The sequence below is a fragment of the Vanessa tameamea genome, chromosome 20 (genome assembly GCF_037043105.1).
Source record: "Vanessa tameamea isolate UH-Manoa-2023 chromosome 20, ilVanTame1 primary haplotype, whole genome shotgun sequence".
NCBI lineage: Eukaryota > Metazoa > Arthropoda > Insecta > Lepidoptera > Nymphalidae > Vanessa > Vanessa tameamea.
In genome coordinates, this window is record NC_087328.1 from 6,752,278 (window position 1) to 6,778,183 (window position 25,906).

The following is a 25,906-nucleotide window of genomic DNA, read 5'->3' on the forward strand; positions in this document are numbered from 1 at the left end:
TCAAGAACTGTTAGTATACACTTAAGTACTTAAATCGACTTTCATTTTACTTCCAAAATTCCGATAACAGTTTTGTCAACGTTTAAAACGCCATTTTTTCGCGAATCCTTAGTGAATATCAGAGATTAATCATTGCTCTCGACCAATGATATCGCGTCAATTTGTCAAATGTTGTTAGTTTGGCTTTTCTCTTCTTATGGTTGGAATAGATTATAATATATTCTACTATAATACTATTTTAAGCAGCGGCGTTGAGTAAGCAAACTTTATATCGATATTTTTCGCTAAAAAAATAAGATTTATATCGAAATGGACGTATAATTGATTTAGAATGAACACATCAAAATAAATCAGTAATCAATAGGATCTGGTTTGAGGTTTTCAAATTAAATAACGTTCCAAATACCAAATAAAAATTAAACCAACTATTTAATGACAATAATATGTGCTTGTTTTGGCGTTGTTGACTCAGGTTATACAAATATAAAAAATAAGTTAATTATAATATTTTCTCTTCTTTAAATATAATACATATTACATTTCAAAGAATTTTCGTTTTTCGTTTCGTTTTTTAAACCATAAAGAGTGTGACTGAGATCTAAATTGAGAGCGTCTACGGATGATAATGATGTCGTCTTAACCAATTTCGGCTACTGCGGCCAATCTTAAGGGCGAGGGAGACTAACCAACTCCACAAGACATTGTATAGTGCACAAGTGCGCGCACAAACACAGGTGCTTTCTTTATTTCCTCATTGTCATAATCCGATGAACCAAAACCGACATGACCGGAAAGAGTGTAGACGTTGGACCAACTTGGCTTTACGTGCTTTCCGAGGCACGGGCGCATACACACTTCCAACTACCAACACATAAAGAAATTATTTTCGATGATCCCATTTACTTTTTATTGGCCCGACCTGGAGTTTAAGACCAGGACCCCTGGATCTGTAGCCATATCTCTACCTTTCAAACCAACGATGCAGTCACCGCAGATTTCTTTGGATAAACGGTACCACAGTGACACAGATTATGCTCATGTTATTTAAAAGGATTACATTTGGGACGCTTAGTATATATTCGAATAATCTTCACTTACAGTTTATTTATCACTTGTAAAAGTATCCATGAAAACGATATTTTGAGGATCATTTGTTTAAATTTTAAAATGTCATAATAAATCTAAATAATAATATTTCTAAACGATAACAATAACGTCAGAACCGGCTGATTTATATGACATTGTCAAAATCAAAGAGAAAATAAACTTATGAAAACGAAGTATGGTGAATTCCCTTTGGGAGATAACGTCAACGTGTCGATATATATTAATTAAATAATAGACTAATTAATAATAAAATATTTTGGTATTTTATACGTTATAAATGTAAATACGATACAAATGTTATTCACAGTAAGTACTAAACATACGGTTATTTTATTTCACAATGTTGTCTTAATATTAGCCAATATTTACTTTGATTAAATTTGTTATTAAAACATCTATGATTTTACATAGAACTGCTTTCTACTAACCTAATGTTTTTAAATAACTTTTAATTTCTGCATTTTTATGTACCTTTCACAGCATATAACAAGTTGATGCTGGAATTTTATATTAAAGATAGTAAATATTTCGTTTAATTCTTAAAATAAACAGTTTAAATATTCCTCAATGAAATCATAAAATTTTCATTCATTCAATTTCAATCATTAATTAAAAAAATTAAAGCAGCTAAATGTTAAAGTATTTTTTTAATCACAAGGAACAATGTTGGAATTACCAAGAATTACTAGAGCCCTGAGAGCTCACACTCAGCTTGACAAACCACGCCAGCTCAAACCTACGGCAGATTTACCTAAACTAGTAGTAAAACTACCAAAAAATCTACAAAGGTATGAGATAATTTACATTCATTTATTTTCTAAGTTTTTATTACAATTTATTAAAAAAAAAAAACAATGGTGGACATGATTGACAAATTACTTAAGCAAAACAAAATGTGTTTCACAGATTCAAATCTTTCACTGATATATACAACTATATAAAGGAGAATGAAACATCTTCTGATTTCATTATTAATCTACTTGATCAGCTTAAGGAAGCTTGTAAGGCACTAGCTGTGGATGCATCAAATGATATGATAGAAGATGCTACAGTATTTACTCTTAGGATGTTTCTCGACCAGGATATGGTAATGCTAAAGCACTTGTCACAACTACGGCAAATGTTTGGGAATGTTCTATCATCAAGTGCTAATAAAATATGTGAGGTAATATTACACTTTTATATAACTTAAGTTTACATAACTAATAATAATATGTAAATTAGTAGCAATTGTATTACTTATTTGAATTTTTAAATAGTATGATAAATATTTGACAGAACAAAATTTATTGCTATAAATATAATTGCTTACAAATGGTTCAGTTTTACACACACAATGTAAAATATCTTTTCTGTATAATTTAATTTGCCAAAAAAAAAAAAAATATATATCATTCATTAAAAATTCACAATAAAAGATATAATTAAAAATTGTTTACACACCCATAATATTACAGATAGTTACAAAAATATCAAACAATATATTAGAGGAAACAAAAGAATTCATAAGGACAGAGAGTTGTGAAATAAAGATCGCTAAGTTATGGGGTGAGAATATTCAATGTCACTATATTCCATACAAGCCAACTAAAAAACCACTGGCCAAGCTGACCAAGAAACCGGCAACAGCTTGTGCTTTTGTAACAGACTTTTCTATGAAGTATAATAACACAATTGTTAGCAAAGATAGCAGTGTGCCTTCAAGTGCTTCTAAATCTGTTTCTAAAGTAAGTACAATACTAAATAAAATATTTTCTTCAAAAACCTTTTTTTTTTTTAATTTTTAATATTTGTAGTTTGGCAAAGGATGGTTAGAAACAAAGGTAAGAGAACTCTATGATGGATCAATGGGCATATCAAGTGCAGATATCCTTCAGTCAATTATAACATTTCTTAATTCTCCAAGAAGCAATGATGAGATACAAAATGATCTATTTGAGCTGTTGGGTTTCGACAAGTTTGAATTTATCGAAGAAATATTGCAACATCGTAAAGAAATTACTGATAGTCTTCGAGAGCCGCCTCCCCAACCAAGTATTGCTGAAAGTAAGTTGATATTTATATTTATTTAAATAAACATTGTTGTAATAAAATCCTTATTATATTCATATTTTAATCCCATAGTTGCTTCACTTCTGCCAGAGAACAAAATGCCACAGTATTTGTGCCAAGTTTCTGTACTATCTGAACAGGAGAAAATGTTGGCAAAACTCGTCAGAAAAGAAGAGAAGAAAGCTAAAAATGCTAAGAAAATTGAAGAAGATGAAGAAGAACAAGAGATAAATATAGCACAATTACGGGCCAAGCGGTAAGGAGAGTTAAACTGCCCTACTGTCTCACAATTAAACTCTACCCACACATACTCAGTTTTGCTTGATATAAAATACAAGAGTCACAGCCTATGCCTTTGCTACCGATGTGCAAATACACTAATATCTTTTTTTTTCATCTTTTGAGTAAAGGAGTAATTGGAAAACATACTCTCTTATAGAAATTCTTTATTTTCCTTATTCCAGAATATACTATGATATGTAAATTTTATTGTGATCAATAAACAAAGGATATTCAAAAGCTTTCTGTAATAAAGTGTATTTTCTTAATTAACAGAATAGCAGAACTGAACAAACCTGTTGTACCATTTTCTACATCAAGAAAAAGCAATATAGATCCCATATTACAAAAGATATCGTACTTCCAAACCAAAGTGCAATATCCGAATGTGTATGATTCTTCTATAAATGCAAAGAATTCTGCAGGTAAAATATTCACTTCTCGTATTCAACACAAATATTCATTATTTCACAACATCAACAAAAGAACATCATCAACATCAACATCGACAAATTTCACGACAACAAAAGAAGTTTTTTTTAAAGAATAGTAGTAATGTCCCAAATTAATGAAGGAATTACTAATATTCATATATACCCCTCCTTTTAAGCTTATCACTTGTGTTAGGAGTTAGGTTGACAATAGCCCTAGGGCTCAGAACCGATCCTGCAATTTTTTACATCGCTAGGCGGCCCGTAAACTATTGCGCTATTTACGCTTCCTCATTAAGTACATACTGAGGTGTTTATAGATCGGGCATGTATAATGATAATTCAACACTGAAAACATTGCGGGGCACAGCTAGTCGTTTTGTATGGCTGAATTTTTTCTTAATTTTTGATCAGTCAGATGAATATTAAACGTTTAATTTAAAAAAAAGTTATACATTTTATATTCCACATTTTAATTTTAGGTTTCGTCTCTGGTTTGAAGTTACTATTACCAGAGAATGCTGTAAGAACAGATAATAAAGAATACGAAGAGATTGTTATACCGAAAAGTGAACCGGCACCCTTAGAGGTCGGGAACAAACGCGTGCCCATATCTGACTTGGACGAGGTAATCGGAGACACACATATGCATTTGCTATTGCTATACTAACGCTCATTCGAACACATTCTTTTTTCGAAAATCCTTACATATTTTAATTTCGCATAGTAATTTGTTTGCAAGAGATTTTTAAACGAAAAATTCGAAGTAAGTAACTCTTGGGCAAAGACTAAACTTCTTTTTCTTCATCGCTAATCGCGCAATTAGGGAGCAGGGACGTTTCCACCATTTCACTTGTAATGCTATTCGCCTGGCTTACTTAATGAATACTTATCAAATATTCAATTAGAGCAAAAGATTTTTTTACGTTTAAGTATTCTATAAAACAAGTTTATTCTATAAGAGTTTATATGCTGGTTCTAAATTACTTTTGTCTCACAGATAGGTCAAATGGCGTTTGAAAACATCAAAGAGCTGAACCGAATACAGTCCGTGGTATTCAACACAGCTTACAATACGAATGAGAATCTGCTGATTTGTGCTCCCACCGGCGCGGGTAAAACGAATATCGCACTACTCACTGTAGTACATCAAATAAAACAGTATATTGAAAATGACGTCATCATGAAAAATAAGTTCAAGGTGTGTAACGATCTCATTCTAATAATTTTATAATATGTTTTATTTTACTTCAGGAATAATTCGTAATAATAATATGAAAACTTTTTGCGCCAAAAAATTGTTTTCGCATCACGTCGATTTTTGTGCTAAATATTATAACTGTGCCACTCGAGAATTTATTTAACATAAAATAAACTAGCTGTATGCAATGAAATGTATTTTGTTATAAATTGCGTTCTCTTCAGCAATTTATTAGTACTCTATTATTTAGAAGAAAGTTCAGCATTTCAACGCGATTATGTCACAAACAAAACACCTAAAAAATCAATTTACGCCCAAACATCAAGGTAAACTGATGTTCTGATGATTTAACAGTCTACTCACTTCCCCGCAGATAATCTACATAGCACCCATGAAAGCCCTAGCTTCCGAAATGACAGCCAGTTTCGGTAGACGGCTCAAAGGTCTTGGTATAGCCGTACGAGAATTAACTGGTGACATGAAATTGACGAAGACCGAGGTTCAACAGACGCAGATGATTGTGACGACGCCTGAGAAATGGGATGTTGTCACTCGAAAAGGAGCCAGTGAGTATATCTGAAAAGAAACTAACCACGTTTGACGCTTCGAGAATGCTTCTCCTCGATCGATATTGGTGTGTGGTAAACATACAGAAATACTTTTTTTTATCTGGACTTTCGACTCTAGTATTTGCCGTGAAAAAAATTGTAACGATTGCTAATATTTGTTAACACAAATAATTATACTAATTCAACAAGTGATAATTATGATGAGGCCGGAATGGCTAACTTTTATAATCTATCAAATTTAGATGAATTTAATAAGTAGACGTTTGCGACACTAAACAAATCGTTGATGTAAAAAAATATATTTCAAATCAATTAAAATTTCTTCACAGCTGATACGGAATTAGCGTCCATAGTAAAACTCCTAATCATAGATGAAGTACATTTATTGCACGGAGACAGAGGACCTATAGTGGAGGCGATAGTCGCCAGAACATTGCGTCAAGTGGAATCCTCTCAGAATATGATCCGTATAGTGGGCCTGTCCGCTACGTTACCGAATTATCTTGACGTTGCCAGGTAAAATTGAATTTTGTTTTAAAGTAATAAGGTTCATATTTGATGTAATTGGTTAAAAGAATTAAAAACCTATCCTGTCATGCTCATAACTTTTCATTTAAGTTTTGAAGTCACACTGCAAGCAAAGATATCCATACATATGGCTAATGTGATTGTTTCAATTAAAATTAGCATTAGCATTAGCAGCCTGTAAATTTCCCACTGCTGGGCTAAAGGCCTCCTCTCCCTTTGAGGAGAAGATTTGGAGCATATTCCAGCACTCTGCTCCAATGCGGGTTGGGGGAATACACATGTTAATTATCATTCTCTGTTAATATGAAATAATTGTAAAAAAGACAAACAAAATACTCATTTGGAAAATTTGTAAATTAATAATTTAATCATTAGCTTCTTCAATAAACTTCTGAGAAAGTCCTTTAAACGCAATTTTACCCTAATTTTTAGATTTTTACGTGTGAATCCGAATATTGGCTTATTTTTCTTCGACTCGCGGTTCCGACCGGTGCCTCTCGAGCAAACATTCATCGGCGTTAAGGAGACCGGGAGCGGAGGTGGTGGGCATTTGAGACAGGTTTCTACTTTACATATATATTGAATACGATAATAGGAAAGAGTTAAGATTGTTATTGTTATCTGTCTAATGTTTACAATACATTACATTTATAATTTATTTTTTCTACAGATGCAAGCCATGAACGACATATGTTACGATAAGGCAGTTGATATGGTCCAGAAGGGACACCAAGTTATGGTATTCGTACACGCACGTAACGCGACCCACCAGACCGCGATGGTGCTCAAAGAATTGGCGCAAAAGAAAGGTCACTTAAAGTATTTCGAACCGGAAGACTCGGCAGGTTTTCATAAAGCTAAAAAATCAATCGGAAGCAGTCCCAATAAGCAACTGAGCGAGTTGTTCTCATCCGGCTTTGCTTGTCACCATGCCGGGATGCTCCGAAGTGACAGGTGTGTACTGTATTGTTTTAATCCAATGTCGCCTTAATGATCCGACATAGACGGAATTTAATGTAAATTTCCTTTTTAAATATTATTATTTCAAAGCTAATGTTGTTGTTCAATAGATAGATGTTGAGGAATATATAACTATATTATTTTATGATATGATATCTACCTATGGAAGTGGTCAACACCGCCCAAAAACTTTTTATTATTGGTATTGTGTATTGACCACTTACCATAAATCTGGGTAGGTACCTTTTTGGCAAAAACCCTACCCAGATTTAAGGTACTAATCTAAATTTAATTTAACCACTGTACAATTGTGTTCCATTCTAATTCCTTGGGCTTCAAATAAACCCTCCCTTGTCTAGATATTGAAAATGAAACATATTATGTACTCATATATCAACAATAATACCCTAACAAATATGATATTTTTCAGAAATATGGTTGAAAAATATTTTGCGGACGGTTACATTAAAGTTCTCGTGTGTACGTCCACACTTGCTTGGGGAGTCAACCTACCGGCGCATGCCGTTATAATCAGGGTACGTCAATAACTTATATATAAAAATGCGTTTGACCGATTAATCATCATGAAAATTTTGTCAGGTATGTATCTTTTCATATATACATTTTGGAAGGCATCACTAGATGGCGCTGAAGCACTTCGACTATATCGTTCAACCGATAAGAATGATGATTGCTATCAAGACAGACAAGACAATGTCAAAAAATTTCTAGTAACATATAAATGAAGTAATATTTTGCCGAAATCTACTCGATGTATCAGAACTTTTAATTCCATATAGCTATGATATAGAAATATCCATATAGCTACGCACGGTAACACAGTCTAAGCTGGTAATGTGTCCGGCAGGGCACGGAGATCTACGACCAGAGCCACGGCACGTTCGTGGACCTGAGCATCCTGGACGTGCTGCAGATCTTCGGCCGCGCGGGCCGGCCGCAGTTCGACTCGTCGGGCTCCGGAATCATCATCACGACGCACGACAAGCTCACACACTACCTCAAGTCCATGACCAACCAGTTCCCCATCGAGAGCAACTTCATCAACTTGTTGGCTGATAACTTGAATGCTGAGGTCAGGCTATACACCAGCAAAGAGTCTGCATTCTTTATTTTTGTTATGAATGCAGGCCAAGAAGTCCGGGATCGCTCTAATAAAAAAAATATTTGAATTTTTTCTACCCATCAATTCTTAACAGCACTCCGGATCTTGGAAGTTGGCAATGATTAGACTCTAGTGGTCGGAAAGATAGATTACCTTTTGCTAACATTGTAATATATGAAATTAAGAAATAATAATTCTATCTAAATAAAAAAGTTGTATTTGACTATTAAATTGTACAATAAATTTACAGGTTGCTTTAGGAACTGTTACTAATATAGATGAGGCAGTCGAATGGTTGAGTTACACATACCTCTTCGTCAGGATGAGAATAAATCCACAAGTAAGTTATTATCTTTTTTATAGAGTTATTTTGCCGAAATTAACCCAATATTCAACGCAGAATAGCAGAGTGAGATGTCAGCAAGTGATACAGAACACTAACTATATTAATTTATTGTATCACCGTGAATTTACGAAATTCCGTAGGAGATACTGAGTTCGTATAGTAATTCCTAATTTTTTATTAGACGTTATAACTAGCTTTTATTATTTATCGATAATTTTACGTGTCGAAATATGCCAATCATTGACAATATCTATACTCACAAAATTCATTATAAGATACATCTTTACCGATAATTACTTGTGGTAGGATTGTGTATAAGCCTGTACTACCTGTACAGGCTTATACACAATCAAGCCTATCTGCAGTGGCGTAGCTACCAAAAAAACCTCGACCCTCCTCACAAGATATATTTTTTCTTATCTATAATTTTGAAGAGCAATATAAGCTAAAGAGGGGGTGGAAAGAGAGGGATTTTGATGCACCGGGGCCCTTACCCACCTAGCTACGCCACTGCCTTTCTGAATACACATGTGACAGTTTTCCATCTGCTATAAAAAGGAGGAACATCCTCTCGATGATACGAGTTGCCTTCCTATTACATGTTTACAAAATGTTGTGCAGGTATACGGACTGACGTACAGCGACGTACAAGAGGAACCGATGTTAGAAACAAAACGTCGCGAGCTCATCACGAACGCAGCCATGCAGCTGGATCGCACGCACATGCTGCGGTACAACGAGCGGACGGGAGACCTCAATGTCACTGGTATCATTATATTTATTTACAGACAGACAGTTACAGTATCATAACTATTAATGCTTGGAATGTACATACATGTTATTGCTATTATGGAATAGTCGTGAACACAAAACAATTAATAAGTACGGTTTTTTTTTTAAATTGTGTATGTACATTGTATATACGATGAAATTATATGTAATTATAATTTACATATATAAATGGAAAATATATGAACGAGAATTTAAATATTTATATATTTTTGGTGTCGTAAATTAAGATGGTATGACAACTTATATAATATTTTTCTAATTTCATCATTAAAATGTACTATTACTAAAATCAGAACTACGTTTTTTATAAGACAGTGGGACATATACGCTAGAAATAAATAAAAATCATATGTGTTAATCAAATTTGATGTCGCGTAGTTTAAAGTTAAAAGACTTAAGCGACTTTTTAACTTCAACTACGTGACATGGGGGTATATACCAGTTAAAAAAGGAGGTCTCGAGTCAAGCAGGCTGGTGGCAAAAACTCTCACTAATATTTTTTATGAAATTTACAACTCTGTTTACAATTTTTGGGATAGAGGAAAGATGATGATTTTCAATCATTTTTAGATCTCGGTCGAACTGCCAGTCATTACTACATCACGTGCGAGACGATGGAAGTCTTCAACTCCATGGTCCGCAAGTCGATGACACAGGGATACGTACTCGAAATGTTGACGAGGTGTTCTGACTTCCAACAACTAAAGGTAATCGAATATATACATCATTATTATATACGTTTATCACTGAACTCCTAAACAGATGGACTATGATGATGTTTTTTTTTGTGTGCTCTATTTAAGTCCCTCATAGTTTAGATTGGTTTAGAATATACATTACTAACCGGAATCATTAAAATTCAATTGAATTCAGCAACAACATTCAAATGCATTTAAGAGCCTACTTGGATTTATTTTATTAATTTTTTTATAAATTCCTAGGTTCGTAAAGAAGAATTAACAGAGTTATGGAATCTCAAAGACCAGTTCTGTGAGTTGAGAATAGAAGACGTACCAGAGGAAATACATTGGAAGATCAATATATTGCTCCAAACTTATTTGTCACGGGGACGAATTAATGGTTCTTCGTTACAATCTGACTTGAATTATATTAGTCAAGTAAGTATATTACAGTATCACACGATAATGTACCTAATTTTTATTACAATAAGTGCTAAATTACATTATAAGCGAATCTAACCTATTTAATCATTGTCAAACATGATTCATTAAGTAGTATAAAACAATGTCTGTCTGTCCCTAAGTATGCTTAGATCTTTAAAATTACACAACGGATTTTAATGCGGTTCTTTGAATAGATAGATTGATTCAAGAGGAAGGATTATATGCATAATACACGCACAATATAGTAGAGAAATGCTGATAATTTTATAGGTTTCAATATTGATGTCGTAAATTTTTTCTACCCATCTTAGATACATATTCTCTATTGAAGTTTACAATTTTATTATTTTCATATTGAAAAAGTAATAAAATCATATGTAGTTATAATTAATAATATGTTTTAGAATGCAGTTCGAATAGTCCGCGCCTTGTTTGAGATAACATTGCGTAAGAACAACGCCTACATGGCGGGACTTTACCTAAAAATGGCGAAAATGATGGAACTCCAAATCTGGGACTTCTATAGTGACATGAGACAGTTCAACTGTTTCCCTAATGAAGTGTTAAAACATATCGAGTACCCTATGCTGAAGCCAGACCAGATACGAGACATGGACTGGAAAGAATTGGGTATGTTGACTTAAATGTGTTTTTAAAAAAGACAAAAATAAAAAAATCTTATTGATAAGACAATGCAAGCTTAGATATCATTCTCGTATTGATTATTCTGCAATCAATTGCAACAAAATACTATCATTGCTATGTGGACTGGCAAATAGGCCATCCTAGGTAAGCGGTCACATGTGAAATATTAATCATGCCTCATATTACCAATACCCCACCAACCATGGGAACTCAGATGTTTTGTACCTTGTGCCACTTTGTAGTTACACTGACTAACCCTTAAAACTGGAATACAAAAAAACTAAGTTTTGCTATTTGGCACTACAATACATGATGAGTGTTTGGTACCTACACAAAAGGGCTTGCACAAAGTCTTATAACCAACAGGCTAGGTATTCCTAATTTCCGATTTGAAAAATAATTTTGTAAGAGAAATAACATCTTAAATTTTATAACAATAACAATATTCAAAACTGTATTATTTTATACTTTCTCATACTGCGTCTTAGAGCAGAGGTGACTACATAAATTAAAAAAAATATATATATTTTTTTGGTATCTTGTAAGATTTTATTTACTGAAACAGTAGTCTATATGGCCTATTTTTTTAACATAATAATTTTTGGAAGAGCAAACATTTCTATCATTAACTTCTCATTTCAGGAGATCTTATTCGCAATCCAAAAACAGCAAGACAGTTGAAAAAATGTGCCGACGAATTCCCTTTATTAGAAATGGAAGCCAGCTTACACCCCATCACTAGGACCGTGCTACGAATTCGACTGACTATCACGCCCAATTTCAAGTGAGTTCTGTTACGAGATATGCAAATACAAAACAAGTATAAATAAATTATTTCAGAAGATATAACTTACATGTAACTCTAGTTGTGTAGTAATGTTTAAAGAGCAGTAATTTATAGTATTACAATATATCTTCCTCATTTAAAACTATTTTTACAATATCTAATAGACGTGCAGAAATTTAAAATGTGCTACACGGGCTACGTACTGTAAACGACTACTTTACTCTTAGAAAGTCAGTAATCATTTTTGTTTCAGATGGAACGACAAATATCACGGTAAAGCACCCGAGGCGTTCTGGATTTGGGTTGAAGATCCTGATTCAGATATCATGTATTATCATGAATACTTTCTAATTACTAAGAAACAGGTAACAATTCGAAGGTTATTGAATATTTAAACATTAATTAATCTAGTGTATTGTTTAGTACTAATAAAACTTACTAATTCTTAAAGGTGCCTTCACTGTCATACGTACATAGTTCCTATTCTCATGTTATTCTACAACCCGTAGAGTATTTCTATACATAAAATCATATGGATTTTAAGCTCTGTTACTAAGCGAATGAAGAACCCACACAAAAAAAAAAAACAAACACATCACACGTTAAACAGCAATTTCTCTCTTTCTGTCATCAGTAGTTTGATATTTGAAATGTATACTATACCATGCTATGCTTAGCTATACTAGTTTAAGAGTTATGTCCATCATTGGAGAACAAGCTTGATTCATTAATTTCATCAAATTCGGTTACTTCTTAATAAGTATTACAATCGCATCTATAATATTAGTATATAAAATTATTTAATCCTTATTAAATAAAATATTCAATGATCAGAGTAAAATATATTTTTGAGATGTTTATATTTATACATTGTGCATACTTTATCATATGAAAATAGTTAGCCGGTCTTGTACTGTTAATGACCCATTTCTTCAATCAAAAGAGAGATTTTATAATTGAAGCTGGGTAAATTGTACAGTAACAGACAAACATACATTTATATTTAAAAATATTTATATGTAATGAGTACTATTAATCTAATGAACCTATATAATATACCTATTTAAATGTATTGCAGGTGATAACGAAAGAACCTCAGGAATTGGTGATAACCATACCAATATCAGAACCTTTACCCCCACAGTACTACATAAGGGCGACTTCAGAAAGGTATTAAAGATTCTTAAAAACACTTTTGATTCTATACAAATTGTATTAATTATTTAAAGTTACCACCGGTTTGGAATGTAGATTCTTCCCAGCAGAAACTCTGTAATAGCTCTTTATCCACTTGATAATCAACGTATGCTAACATTTTTTGTTAAGAAATAACTTTAATAGTTTTAGTAAGATAATTTTCTTTTTTTCTAAATAGATGGGTAGGATCGGAAAGTGTGCTGCCTCTTACATTCCAACACCTCATACTGCCGGAAACACACCCTCCTCATACAGGTATTTATAAAATTGCAAATGGTTATTTACTAATTATAAAAAATATGAAAACAGATAATAAATAATCTTTCAAATGTGAAATGTGAGGAATAATATTTATATTTAGAACATGAGGAAAAATTCACTTATCATAGAAATTTCAATCGTAGCACTAAAATGAGTTCAGCCTTTCTTTTTCATTTTATTAGTTCCAATTGAGATAAGCAGTTATTGTAATATGTCCTTTATTTATTAATCTGTAGAGTACAATTTTGATTTTCATTATTCACATAGATTATCCCATATAACTTTGCTTACTATGTTGATACAAGAGTAAATAAATAAATGTTAAAATTAACTGACTAAGCTTAATAAAATTAATTTCCAGATTTACTAGAACTCCAGCCTCTCCCAGTCACCGCACTTAACAATCCATCGTACGAATTGCTGTATAACTTCAGTCATTTCAATCCGATACAAACGCAAATATTCCACTGTCTCTACCACACGGACAATAACGTGCTATTGGGGGCACCCACTGGTTCGGGGAAGACCATTGTCGCTGAGGTGGCCATGTTTAGAGTGTTCAATCAGTATCCAGGTTGTAAGGTATGCTAGATTTTCCTTTCGATTTCAATTTTAGAGTAAGGTTCGATGGTGAAAGTCAAGGCTGTATTAGATAGACTCTAACATTTATTTGGTGGCAGGGCTTTGTGCTTGCTCCTCTGAGTAGGTACCACCCAGTCGTGAGATATTCTACCGCCAAACAGCAGTACTTAGTATTGTTGTGTTCCGGTTTTAAAGGTGAGTGAGCCAGTGTAACTACAGGCACAAGCGACATAACATCTTAGTTCCCAAGGTTGGTGGCACATTGACGATGCAAGGAATGGTTAATATTTCTTACAGTGCCATTGTGTATGAGCGGTGGTGATCACTTACCATCAGGGTCAGATTAGCATGTCCGCCTTCATATATCATAAAATAATAATAGTGCTTAAAATATTGATTAATTCCAATAAAATGTATCGTGATAATATAAAAATATTCAAATTATCCGTTTTCAGGTAGTATACATAGCACCTCTAAAAGCTCTCGTAAAAGAACGTATCAAGGATTGGAAAGTACGGTTAGAAGAAAAACTTGGCAAGAAAGTTGTTGAGTTGACAGGTAGCGTTGCATATATTTTTTTTATTAGTAAAAATACTTGCATTCTATGTTCGTTAAACGTAAGCTTATGAAATAAAATTGTCTAATATCCTCTGCAAATATTGATAGAAACTTGCAATAACTCGAAATAATATTTCAGGTGACGTATCTCCCGACATACGAGCGATACGAAATTCTCACGTAATAGTCACGACTCCAGAGAAATGGGACGGCATCAGTCGCTCGTGGCAGACACGGAACTACGTGAGGGATGTTGCTCTAATTGTAATCGACGAGATACATTTACTGGGGGAGGATAGAGGACCAGTTCTGGAAGTTATTGTGTCCAGGTAATAAACACTTTTTAAATATTTTTTCATAAATGAGACCGTTTGTTTAATTATTAATTATTAGACTAAAAACTATATATTAAAAAAAAAAATCTTTCTTTAAACATATATTATACTAAAAAAGTTATAAACCAAAAATAGATAGTGTGAACGGCGTATATGTTAAATACATATACATAGTCCAAATTCAATGATAATTTTATTTCAGAATAATATTAAATAAATTAAATATTTAATAGTTCAATTTACTTAAGAATAAAATTAAAAAATATACGTACACCTTGTGATTCATTAGCTACTTTGATTACATTAACGTGTAACGGTTAGCAAGATTGATCAAAATATAATGTTAATGGATAGCTTTACTTGCATTCCCAACAAATTAACACTAGAACACATCATAGAAGTGTCTATCCTACAACATTTGAATTTCAGAACGAATTTCATCGAATCGCACACATCACGTCGTCTGCGTATCATCGGTCTGTCGACGGCACTCGCGAACGCTAAGGACCTCGCCAATTGGTTGAACATCAGCGAAATGGGATTGTACAATTTCAGACCATCAGTCCGACCTGTTCCTTTGGAGGTAATTGATAATTTCTGGTACTAAGTAGATGGGCAAAAACAAACAAATGAGTGGTCACATACTTTTACAATTTTTTTTTTTTTTACTTTGCAGTCAAAGACTGAATATTTCTATAACCTCCCTACGTTTATTATACAATTGTTAAAATGACATATCTTCTATAATCAGAGACGATCAAAATCAAAATATACTTTATTCAAATAGGCTTTCACGAGCACTTCTGAATCATAATTTGACAGAAATGCCACCGGTTCGTGGCGGTAGTTGCCCTTTTCCAACATTTGAAATACAAAGATAAATACAACCACATGCAATGACTCAAATCGGGAATTCCCCACCGCAGGTGCACATCTCGGGGCACCCGGGGCGGCACTACTGCCCGCGCATGATGTCCATGAACAAGCCCACGTTCCTCGCCGTGCGCGCGCACTCGCCGCACGCGCCCGCGCTCGTCTTCGTGTCGAGCCGCCGCCAGACGCGGTACGGCGCCGCGCTCCTCGCGCCACCGACTTGCGATAGGGACACAAGCTCGTGTGTGTGCGAGCGTGTGTATGTGTGTGCGTGTGTGCGTGTGGGCTCGGCTGACTTGAATATTATTATTTAATAATTGTTTATCGATTTTTTTGTAAAATGTCAATATTAGAGCCGCATTTTTAAAGAGCCCAGGGGTTGAATTCGGTACTTTGTGTGAGTGAATATAATCCTCCCAATCCTTTTCAAAATATAATTGCAAATAATAATACTATTGAATTTTTCACGGTGTTTAGTGCTCATTTTTTTTTTCTTTTGTTTAGTGCTAATATCAGGTATTTGTGAATAGGAAGTGTTTCTTAATTGAAAACATATTACGACATGCCAGTGCAGCAGCTTGCTGTTTATTATAAAAATAAATTTTAATTATAAATTGATATTAATACACATGGCATCCAGTTAGATACTTTTTTATATTTAATTAATAATATTTTTTACAGATTAACGGCATTGGACTTGATAGCATATTTAGCTGCTGAAGATAACCCGAAACAATGGTTACACATGCAAGAAGCAGAGATGGAACAAATCCTTTCGAATATTCGAGAGTCGAACCTCAAACTTACCTTAGCGTTTGGTATTGGAATCCATCACGCTGGTCTTCATGAGAAAGATCGTACTACGGTAGAAGAATTGTTCATTAATCAAAAGATTCAGGTATGAATGATTATTTTCTATTTCATACTTTATCTTAAATATAATATTCCACTACTCGCCATACAATAATCTTCATAGTCTTTACATTTTTAGTAAACTATCCGATAAGACTTGTACTAAAATATATCCTTGTTCAAATTATATACCAATTTTCTCCATGTTATATTTTTTATAATATTTAACTTGATGGTAACTTAAGTTGGTGGCCTTAAACAATCCCGTCTAGTTATACAAGGGACATAACATCTTAGCCCAATGGTTTTTATTTTATAGTGTCAATGTCTATGGGAGTTGGTTACCATCAGGTGATCCACTTGCCGTCCGCTACATATATATTAATTAATCATAATATTTCCAAATAAATATTACAAAACGACTATTCAAGAAATGTTTACATATAATAAAAATATATATAAATATTTTCAAGAATTAGTATTTTTGAAATATTTAAACATTTTTTTAAATTTAAAGCGTTCTCTCCCAAAATAGGTGCTAATTTGCACAGCAACACTGGCCTGGGGAGTCAATTTCCCCGCACATTTAGTGGTCATCAAAGGCACAGAATACTTCGACGGGAAGCAGAAGAGATACGTGGATATGCCCATTACGGATGTGCTGCAAATGATGGGCAGAGCTGGTCGACCGCAGGTCAGAAAATTTCCTCCAAATGGTGACATATTGTGTTTCCTGTATAGATTACTATGATATATAATTTTTTAAATGTTTTAAGTAAATGTGTTTAAGAAAATGATTTATTTAAAATGTTTTCATAGTTTATAAATCGTCTTGATTCGTTGTTAATATCCTATTTATTAAATGAGAATTAGCTTTTCCAAATAACTTCTTCCCTGTTTAGCTAGGCTACAGCCTATAATCTGACAGGCACTTTTACTTACATACATTTAACTAATAAAAACTATTCTTTAATCGTCTTGTAACAATTACGCGAGATCCATATCAATCAAGATTAAAATCAATAAAAATTAAGAATCTAAACCATACAAATCGTGTTAAAGTTTTGACTCATCATATGATTTATTTCCTCTCACCAGTACGACAATGAGGGAGTCGCCGTGGTATTAGTTCACGATCAGAAGAAAAATTTCTACAAGAAGTTCCTCTACGAGCCGTTCCCAGTCGAATCCAGCTTACTGGAAGTCTTAGCTGATCATTTAAATGCTGAAATTGTAGCTGGTAATGTTAATAATCAATTTTCTTTACTTTAATCCTCTTCTTATATAATATTATAAATACAAAAGTATGAAAGGATGTTTGTAACTCAATCAAGCTAGATCGGCTGAATGGTTCCGAATGAAGTTTGGTACAGAATAATTATATTCAGGATTAGCAGAATATTATATGATATTCTGGAATAGCAGAATTCAGCAACCCTCACAGGCGGGCGAAGGTGCCGCCGGAAACTAGTAATAAAATAAATAAATGTTGCTAAACCATTCATCCAATTGTTGATGAAATTTGGTGAGATGTGCTGAAAAAAATATATTTGTTTTTACTTTGTATGTTTGTTATTTATTTATAAAAGTTCTATTTAAGTCCTTAAACCACCTGAGCGAAGCCGGGAAGGGTAGCTAGTAAAATATATATTTAATTATAGTAACACTTATTAATATTTAAATTTTAGGCACGGTTCAAAGTAAACAAGACATTCTAGACTATTTGACTTGGACGTACTTCTTCCGTCGTTTGCTGAAGAACCCGTCGTATTACAACCTCGAAAGCCTGGAATCACAAGACATTAACTACTATTTATCGAACTTGGTGCAAACGTCGCTGGACGCGCTCGGTAATGCCAACTGTGTGGAAATTGAAGAGGTATATAAATGCAAAAGTGACTTTCATTTGTTTTTTGTTACGCTCTGACGTCTAAACTACTCGAGCGATCATCTATGCCTACTTGTCAGGGATACAGAAAATAACATAGGGTACCTAATACCATGTCCACTTTTTACGCGCGGGCGAAACCGCGGACAGATACTAGTTAAACTTATAAATAACTGCTTATGTATAAAGACTTCCCACGAGCGATAACGACCTCTCGCGTTCGTTGACGCTCGTGTCTCGGGTATGTAAAGACTTGCATCTCCGGAACTCTTAACATTCGCAACAGATCCAACCCAAGCTATAATATAGAACGTCGATTATAAGGATACCATATGTATTGTTGTATTTTTTGCAGGATCAACGAACTGTCCACTCTACTTGGATGGGTCGTATCGCCTCCTACTATTACCTGTCTCACAAGACGATGGCGCACTTCCACGTGAACTTACAAAGCAATCTCACTTTGGACAATCTCTTGAGAATTCTGTCCGACGCGGCGGAGTATGCGACGCTCCCCGTGCGTCACAATGAAGACATTCTTAATGGGTAAGTTTGTTTTATACTTATGTATTTCAAAGAAAAACTGTTCAATAAAAACCGATACTTTTGTACCAGTTTACTTTATAGTATAATTATCTTGTATCCGCCAATTCTCAGTGGAACAACGTTGAATACGCTCCAAAGTTTTCCTTGAAAGGAGAGAAGATTTTTGGCCTGTTAAACATTTCCGAACTTTTATCTTGTAACAAATTCATAATAAAAGTGTTGAAACCAGTACATTAAACTTATATTTTTTAAATAAATTACTGATTTATTATTATACGAAATAGAAACTTCTGTAAACGTACGTAACTAACACACCATTTCTACCTCAGGATAATGATTTCAATCTTATCAAAACTCTGTTCCGTGACAATTATCATATTTTTTTCCAATATCCCATGCAGATTTCCATTCGATCTGTTAAGACACAAATTAAGATCAAAAATATTTACTAGATCTGCAACCTTAAAATTAAGATATATAAGGGGTTTTCCAATAGGGACGCTTGAATTTTGACAGCTGATTGCGGCCATGTTGTTTGAGTGACAGCTGTCAAATGCAGTGTGTTATATTGATTCCGTCCTCCCAAACCACCATGGCAGGTTACAGTGTCGAGCAGCACGTGCAAATCATAAAATTGTTTTATGAAAATGGGTCTTTAGTTCAAGCAACGTTCCGCGCACTTCGCCCGTTTTACGGTCGCGATGATCGTCCTGCCGAGTCGACTATCCGTCGATTGGTGGACAAATTCGAGTCAACCGGGTCAGTTAACAATCAGCCGGTTCCCGTGCGTCAACGTAACGCGAGATCTGCCGAGAATATCGCCGCTGTGCGCGACAGTGTCCTCGAAAACCCGCAGCAGTCAATTCCGCGTCGCGCACAGGAACTCGGCCTTTCGCAGACGACAACTTGGCGAATTTTGCGTTGTGACTTGAGCCTGCACCCGTACAAGATCCAGCTGACCCAAGAGCTCAAGGTTAATGACCATAGACAGCGCCGTGTGTTCGCTGACTGGGCATTAGAGCAGTTGGAAGTTGACGCCGATTTTGGCAAAAAAATCATCTTCAGCGACGAGGCGCATTTTTGGATGAATGGCTATGTCAACAAGCAAAATTGCCGTATTTGGGACGAGACCAATCCACACGAGGTTCACCAAGTGGCAATGCACCCGCAGAAAGTGACTGTTTGGTGCGGATTTTGGGCCGGAGGCGTGATTGGTCCGTATTTTTTCGAAAACGATAATGGTGTGGCCGTCACCGTCAATGGTGAGCGATACCGGTCGATGATAACCAACTTCTTTTGGCCTGAAATCGAGAATATGGATCTGGACAACATGTGGTTTCAACAGCACGGCGCTACGTGCCACACAGCACACGCTACGATGGAAGTTCTGCACGAGCAATTTCTGGACATGGTTATCTCGCGCGGAGGCGACGTGAACTGGCCACCGAGATCGTGCGATTTGACCCCGCTGGACTTTTTCTTGTGGGGTTTTCTTAAGTCGCAGGTCTATGCCAACAAGCCGCAAACCACCGATGCCCTCAAAGTCAACATACGCCACGCCATCGATCAAATACAGCCCGATTTGTGCGCCAGAGTCATCGAAAATTGGACCTTTCGTGTGCGCGCCACCAACCGAAGCCGTGGCGGTCATTTGAATGATGTCATATTCCATACATAATGGGGTCGATAGACCTTCCAAATAAAAAAAAAAATTCGCAAATATCTCTCCTACATGTATTTTTTTTTGCATTTCAAAGATCAAGCGCCCTTAATGGAAAACCCTTTATATTCTGTACACTGGAGTTTTGTTAGACCAATTATTTTATATATATTATTACCACTTTCTCAGCGAATTAGCCCAACAATGTCGCCTGGCTGTAGACTCTCTGTCCCTGGACTCGTCCAACGTGAAAGCATTCCTTCTGCTCCAAGCACATTTGACGAGACTGACGCTACCTAACACCGACTATCTGACTGACACTAAGTCGGTTTTGGATCAAACTATAAGAATAATTCAGGTACTTTTCTCATTAGTAACAAGCATATTATTAATAATTCTATATTGATGAACAATACAACTCAGTTCGTTAACTGCTTGGAAATATATATTTTTGATAACATCTATTACTTTTTTTTTGTAGTTCCTCTAAATATATATAAAACTTGTTTCCAGGCTATGATAGATACATCAGCGGAGAACGGCTGGCTTTCTGTATGTTTGTCCTGTCAGATATTAATGCAGTGTATCGTGCAAGCGAGGTGGCCTTCCGACTCCCCTCTGACCACGCTTCCGCACATAGAGTCCCAGCATCTATACATATTCTCGCACATGGAAAGGGACTCCAAAAAGCCATGTACGATGATGAATGGCTTAAAAGTTGCCTGTATGAGGAACTATGAACTGCTGGCCAAGTATATGAGGAGAGAATTTGAAGAGGTTCAAATTGAACAAGTTCATCGGGTGAGTAGAATATTTTTGAAATATATTAATACCAAATAAGACATGGAAAAGCTTCTCGTATTATTATGATGCCTTTGAAATAGTTGTCAATTTCTTCGTCTTTATTTCTTCAGAGTTAAATATTATTAAGAATAATATTAAATATTTGTCAACAGGCAATATGCGATTTACCATCTCTGAACATAACTATACTCGTCCGAGGTTTGTGGTTCGACGCAGACCACGAACAAGACAAAAAACTTAGGCAACCGCCTGCTAAGGGTCAATGGACACCTTTACACGCTGATCAGGTAAATTGCAATTATTGTTAATTGTCACCAGTACGTAGAAGGAACCTGCCATAAACAATATTAGAGCCAATTATCTTATCTGAAAAGTTCAAATGCCGTTAATCCAAAGAATTAGATCAATAAAAAAGGTCCGCAGCCTTGTATTTATGAATTGCAATTTAAGAAATTGTAGATACTTCTTGTGTTAAAACTAACATACTTGACAGGAATACACCCTCGTGATAGACATGAACAGACGCGGCGGGAACGCCAACAACGTGCTGTGCCCGAGGTTCCCGCGCGGGAAGAACGAGGGCTGGTTCCTCACTCTGGGCTCCGTCGACAACGGAGAGCTGCAGGCGCTCAAGCGAGTCGCCGCCAAGGGAACCACGCACCTTACCTTCTATACCCCTCCCAACACTGGTAAGTTATAAACATTTAGGGTACTGTTAAATCTCGTCGATTACGAAACATTCACAAGTATAATGTTTACTCGATATGGGCAAACAAAAATAAATATAAGACTACAGATCCCTAGGTTTTCGAGGAGGGTTCAATATATGTGTATAATATATTACAATATTATTTTCAATTACTTTTTTTGTTGTATGTATTTTTTGATAAAACGAAATATCCAAGTATATACAAAATGTTACCTAATATTCGGCTGTGTAAAACTATATACTAAAGCCAAGCCAAGCAACGATAAAAAAACATTAAATCAGAAAAAAATAAGTCTCAATTTAATACAAAATGTATGTGTTTTGATACTAATTATAAAATAAAGGCTTTGAAATACCCTGAAAACATTAATTTAATTGACTTTTTCTTGTATTCTAGGGAGAATTATATATACTGTGTACATAATGAGCGACAGTTACTTAGGATTGGATCAGCAGTATGATCTACAATTTGAAGTGATTGATCCCCTACCAGCGGAAACAGTGGAGAAGGTGTATGACACTATGGATAAAGTAATCATGGAATGATATTGTTCACTATTTAAAAATAAATTATTTTTATAAATTATTGTAATTTGTTTTATTCATCTATATTCAATAGGGATACATTTTTTGAATAATGTTTAACATTAGTTGGTGAAGAAAATTTCTGTATCTGTAAAGGAGTAATGAAATTACTCAGTTGTGAATAATTTTGATACAAACAGATAACAATAAAACAAGATTAACATTTTAACATATATTTAACAACAAAGAATATTTCTTAGAGAAAATTAACACATTACAAAGTTTACAACATGGAGTAGTAAATTAAATAAATATAAAAAAGAAAATAGAGCAATAAGTTATTACGTGAAACAATATTAAGAGATACACTTAAATTATAGAAAGTCACTAGGACCAAAAATGTATTCATATTCACCTTTGTTAAAATTAGTAAATAGCAAGATAAGTATATTAACTATTAAGTAAGTTATAATAGTCTAGTAGAATATAACAAATTAGAAGAAAGAGTGAAGTAAGGGATAGAATAATATTGTTAAATTTAAATCAACATAATATCGAATCTTAATGAAACTTTTTCATAATTATTACACAAATCTTAATTATATTATATTTATTTTAAAAATTAAACGAACATTATAAAGCTAACATTGGCATATTAAAATATTTATAATTCAACTATCTTTTTGTTTTTTTTGCTATAAATCTAAACATTAATATTCACATTTTACAGAAAAATGTATTTTCTAATAAAAATGTAGCAATTATTTGAGAAATATATGTAGAGACGGTAGTACTTATAGTATAGGTTATTTATAAACCATCATGTACCTTTAGGTAGAGAAATATTTTGTTTATACATATATATATTTATAAGTCCTCGTCAAACTCATCTACGTAAAACTACAGAAATAGAAAAATAATATTCTACATATATAAAAAACAAAACTTACATCTAATATAAAGTAATATTATTGTGTACTATTCAACTATTATTACAAAACAGAAGTGTTTTATCATCATAAAACCTCTAATCTGTACTACTGAGAAACACTTTATACTAAAGACTTTAATTCCAAATAATTGTAATACAAAAATGCTATAATCAGATAATTAGCTTATATTTAACTTATTTTTTATTAAGCCACGATTTTCGATATTCAAAGAAGACAAATGCTAGTAATGTGATGACTTTTTTTTTTGGAAATATAAAATAAAATTTTAGAAGATTATTTGTTCAGAACTAGAATTTTTTTTTTGAGTAAATAGATAATAATGATTGTTATTCTATTAGTAACTGTCATCACAGGAGATCAAATTGAATTCAACACTCAAACAATGTCAAATATTGTTGGAGTGTCGGCATCATGTTATTTATGCTTTCTTTCATATTCATTGGCTCTCGCCTCGGAGATGAGCTGCCTTTCTCTCGTTAATATTCCATCCAGCTGATTTGTGAAAGCTTCAAAAGAGAATTTAGTTTCAAACCTTTTCCTTCCTGCTTCACCAAGTCTTTCACATAATTCTGGATTCACTATTAACATGCTCATGGCATCAGCAAATGACTGACAGTTTGGTTCGCAAAGGAATCCTGTAACATCATTAACAATAGTCTCTGTCGGGCCTCCACTATTCACAGCAATAACTGGCTTACTATAATACATTGCTTCTAAAGGCACTATTCCAAAATGTTCATTAGAGGGTGTGTATATTAATGCCTTACAATTATATAAGAGAGATACTTTTTCTACATCTTTAGGAGATTTCATGAATGTTACTTTGTCCACTAGGTCAAGTTCTGCTGCTAGGTCAGTAAGTTCCATAAAATGTTCTATATTTTCCAAATTAATAGGATCAAAACCACCAGCCATTATTAAATGAACTCTATCCCAGTCTGAGTCATCAATAATATGTTTTAATTCCGCTAATGATTGTAAAGCTAACTTTAAATTCTTTTTTCTTTCATATCTGTTTATTGAGAGGAAAGTGAACTTGTCACTTCCCACAGGTACAATCTCCTTCAAGCATTTTGGTACAGTTCTCTTAAAGAATGCTGTATTTATTGACGGATAGCATATATCAGGGACATCTTTGATTTTTTGAAATGCATCTTGGTATACTCTGGCTGTGTATTTACTGTTCACCAAAACTTTATCTGCACGAGCTGTAGTAAATTCTTCTAACCAATTTAATGGAGCTCTATACACTTTTTTCAGTAAACCGCCTTCAGTGGTAAGAAGTTTATCCGGATGATGACAGTAAAATACTACTCTAAAAGGTCCTCTGGCTAATTTTAAAAATGGAATGCATAATGATATTAGATCACAGAAAATTATCGTCGGCTCTTCTGCTGGAATGACATGCCAAGCTAAATAGGCAGCGGCGAACATCATACGAGCGTAAGCGCACGCTGCTTTGAATCTACCGAATATAGAACGTGGAATCCAATCGCCAATTACAGTCACGGGAAAAGTGCCATCTTTGGTTTCGGCAAAGCAATGCGTAGGATCATGATGATTTGTGTAAAAAGCGACTTCGTGGCCTTTGCTTCTGAAGGCCAATGCGGCATCTAACACTAATCGCTCGGCCCCACCAATGCCTAAATCCGGGTGGAGAAATAATATCTTAACCATTTTAACTTCACGAATAATTGTAAAGTGTTAATTGAAATCACTTAGGCCTGTCGTCACATCTACACTCTAAATTAAAATTTTGCCGACAAAATACAAATTGATTTTTTACTGAAATTCAGAAATTCCAATTATCCTTCAATGTCAATTGTCAACGTCAAATAACGTCCGATATATTAAATTCCTTTTGGAAAAGGCAAAGTAATAAAAAATACAGCCTCACTTTATTTTGTATTATTGACGAGAGTTATGGGAGCGATTCCTGAAAATCAACCGATAAAAATGGACTAATCGTCATTTATATAGATTAATATTTTTGATAATATACGTAAGAAATGGATTGAATTAAACAACATATGGAACGAATTAAATCAAAACGAAAACGCGATCTGATTTTACTAAGGTAGGTGCTTGAAACCTATTGCTGACGAAGATTTGTCTCTTTCAAGCGGTTATTTTGGCTTTACAAACATCCACAAATTAATGATGTATGAAATAAAACTAACATAACCTGCAATTACCCTCATGTCAAAAATTTTCATTCA

General features: G+C 34.2%; 2 protein-coding genes across 3 annotated transcripts; one reads left to right on the forward strand and one right to left on the reverse strand.

The window, feature by feature from the left end:
* The first annotated feature begins 1,258 nt into the window (after positions 1–1,258).
* Positions 1,259–22,796, forward strand: LOC113401545 (activating signal cointegrator 1 complex subunit 3). Of its 2 annotated transcripts, none has more exons than XM_026641487.2 (39): positions 1,259–1,413; positions 1,735–1,895; positions 2,014–2,272; positions 2,565–2,834; positions 2,904–3,153; positions 3,232–3,415; positions 3,715–3,863; positions 4,352–4,497; positions 4,870–5,070; positions 5,444–5,636; positions 5,969–6,155; positions 6,600–6,726; positions 6,838–7,121; positions 7,558–7,663; positions 7,996–8,220; positions 8,501–8,590; positions 9,218–9,362; positions 9,959–10,095; positions 10,330–10,506; positions 10,917–11,142; positions 11,800–11,941; positions 12,198–12,309; positions 13,023–13,114; positions 13,320–13,396; positions 13,764–13,984; positions 14,440–14,542; positions 14,682–14,871; positions 15,307–15,460; positions 15,804–15,940; positions 16,432–16,648; positions 17,138–17,296; positions 17,701–17,842; positions 18,291–18,481; positions 18,846–19,036; positions 20,886–21,054; positions 21,210–21,497; positions 21,653–21,787; positions 21,994–22,189; positions 22,607–22,796. In XM_026641487.2, the coding sequence occupies exons 2-39, from the start codon at positions 1,771–1,773 to the stop codon at positions 22,753–22,755; spliced, it is 6,546 nt and encodes a 2,181-aa protein (XP_026497272.2). In that variant the 5' UTR covers positions 1,259–1,413; positions 1,735–1,770; the 3' UTR covers positions 22,756–22,796. The 2 variants fall into 2 exon arrangements, with proteins under 2 accessions (XP_026497272.2, XP_026497273.2); XM_026641488.2 differs by having other exon boundaries at positions 1,766–1,895.
* A 1,225-nt stretch (positions 22,797–24,021) lies between these two features.
* On the reverse strand, positions 24,022–25,486 carry LOC113401623 (alpha-1,3/1,6-mannosyltransferase ALG2). The gene has a single exon (XM_026641599.2). It carries the CDS (start codon positions 25,362–25,364, stop codon positions 24,102–24,104), a length of 1,263 nt encoding a protein of 420 aa, XP_026497384.1. The 5' UTR covers positions 25,365–25,486; the 3' UTR covers positions 24,022–24,101.
* Positions 25,487–25,906: the final 420 nt, after the last annotated feature.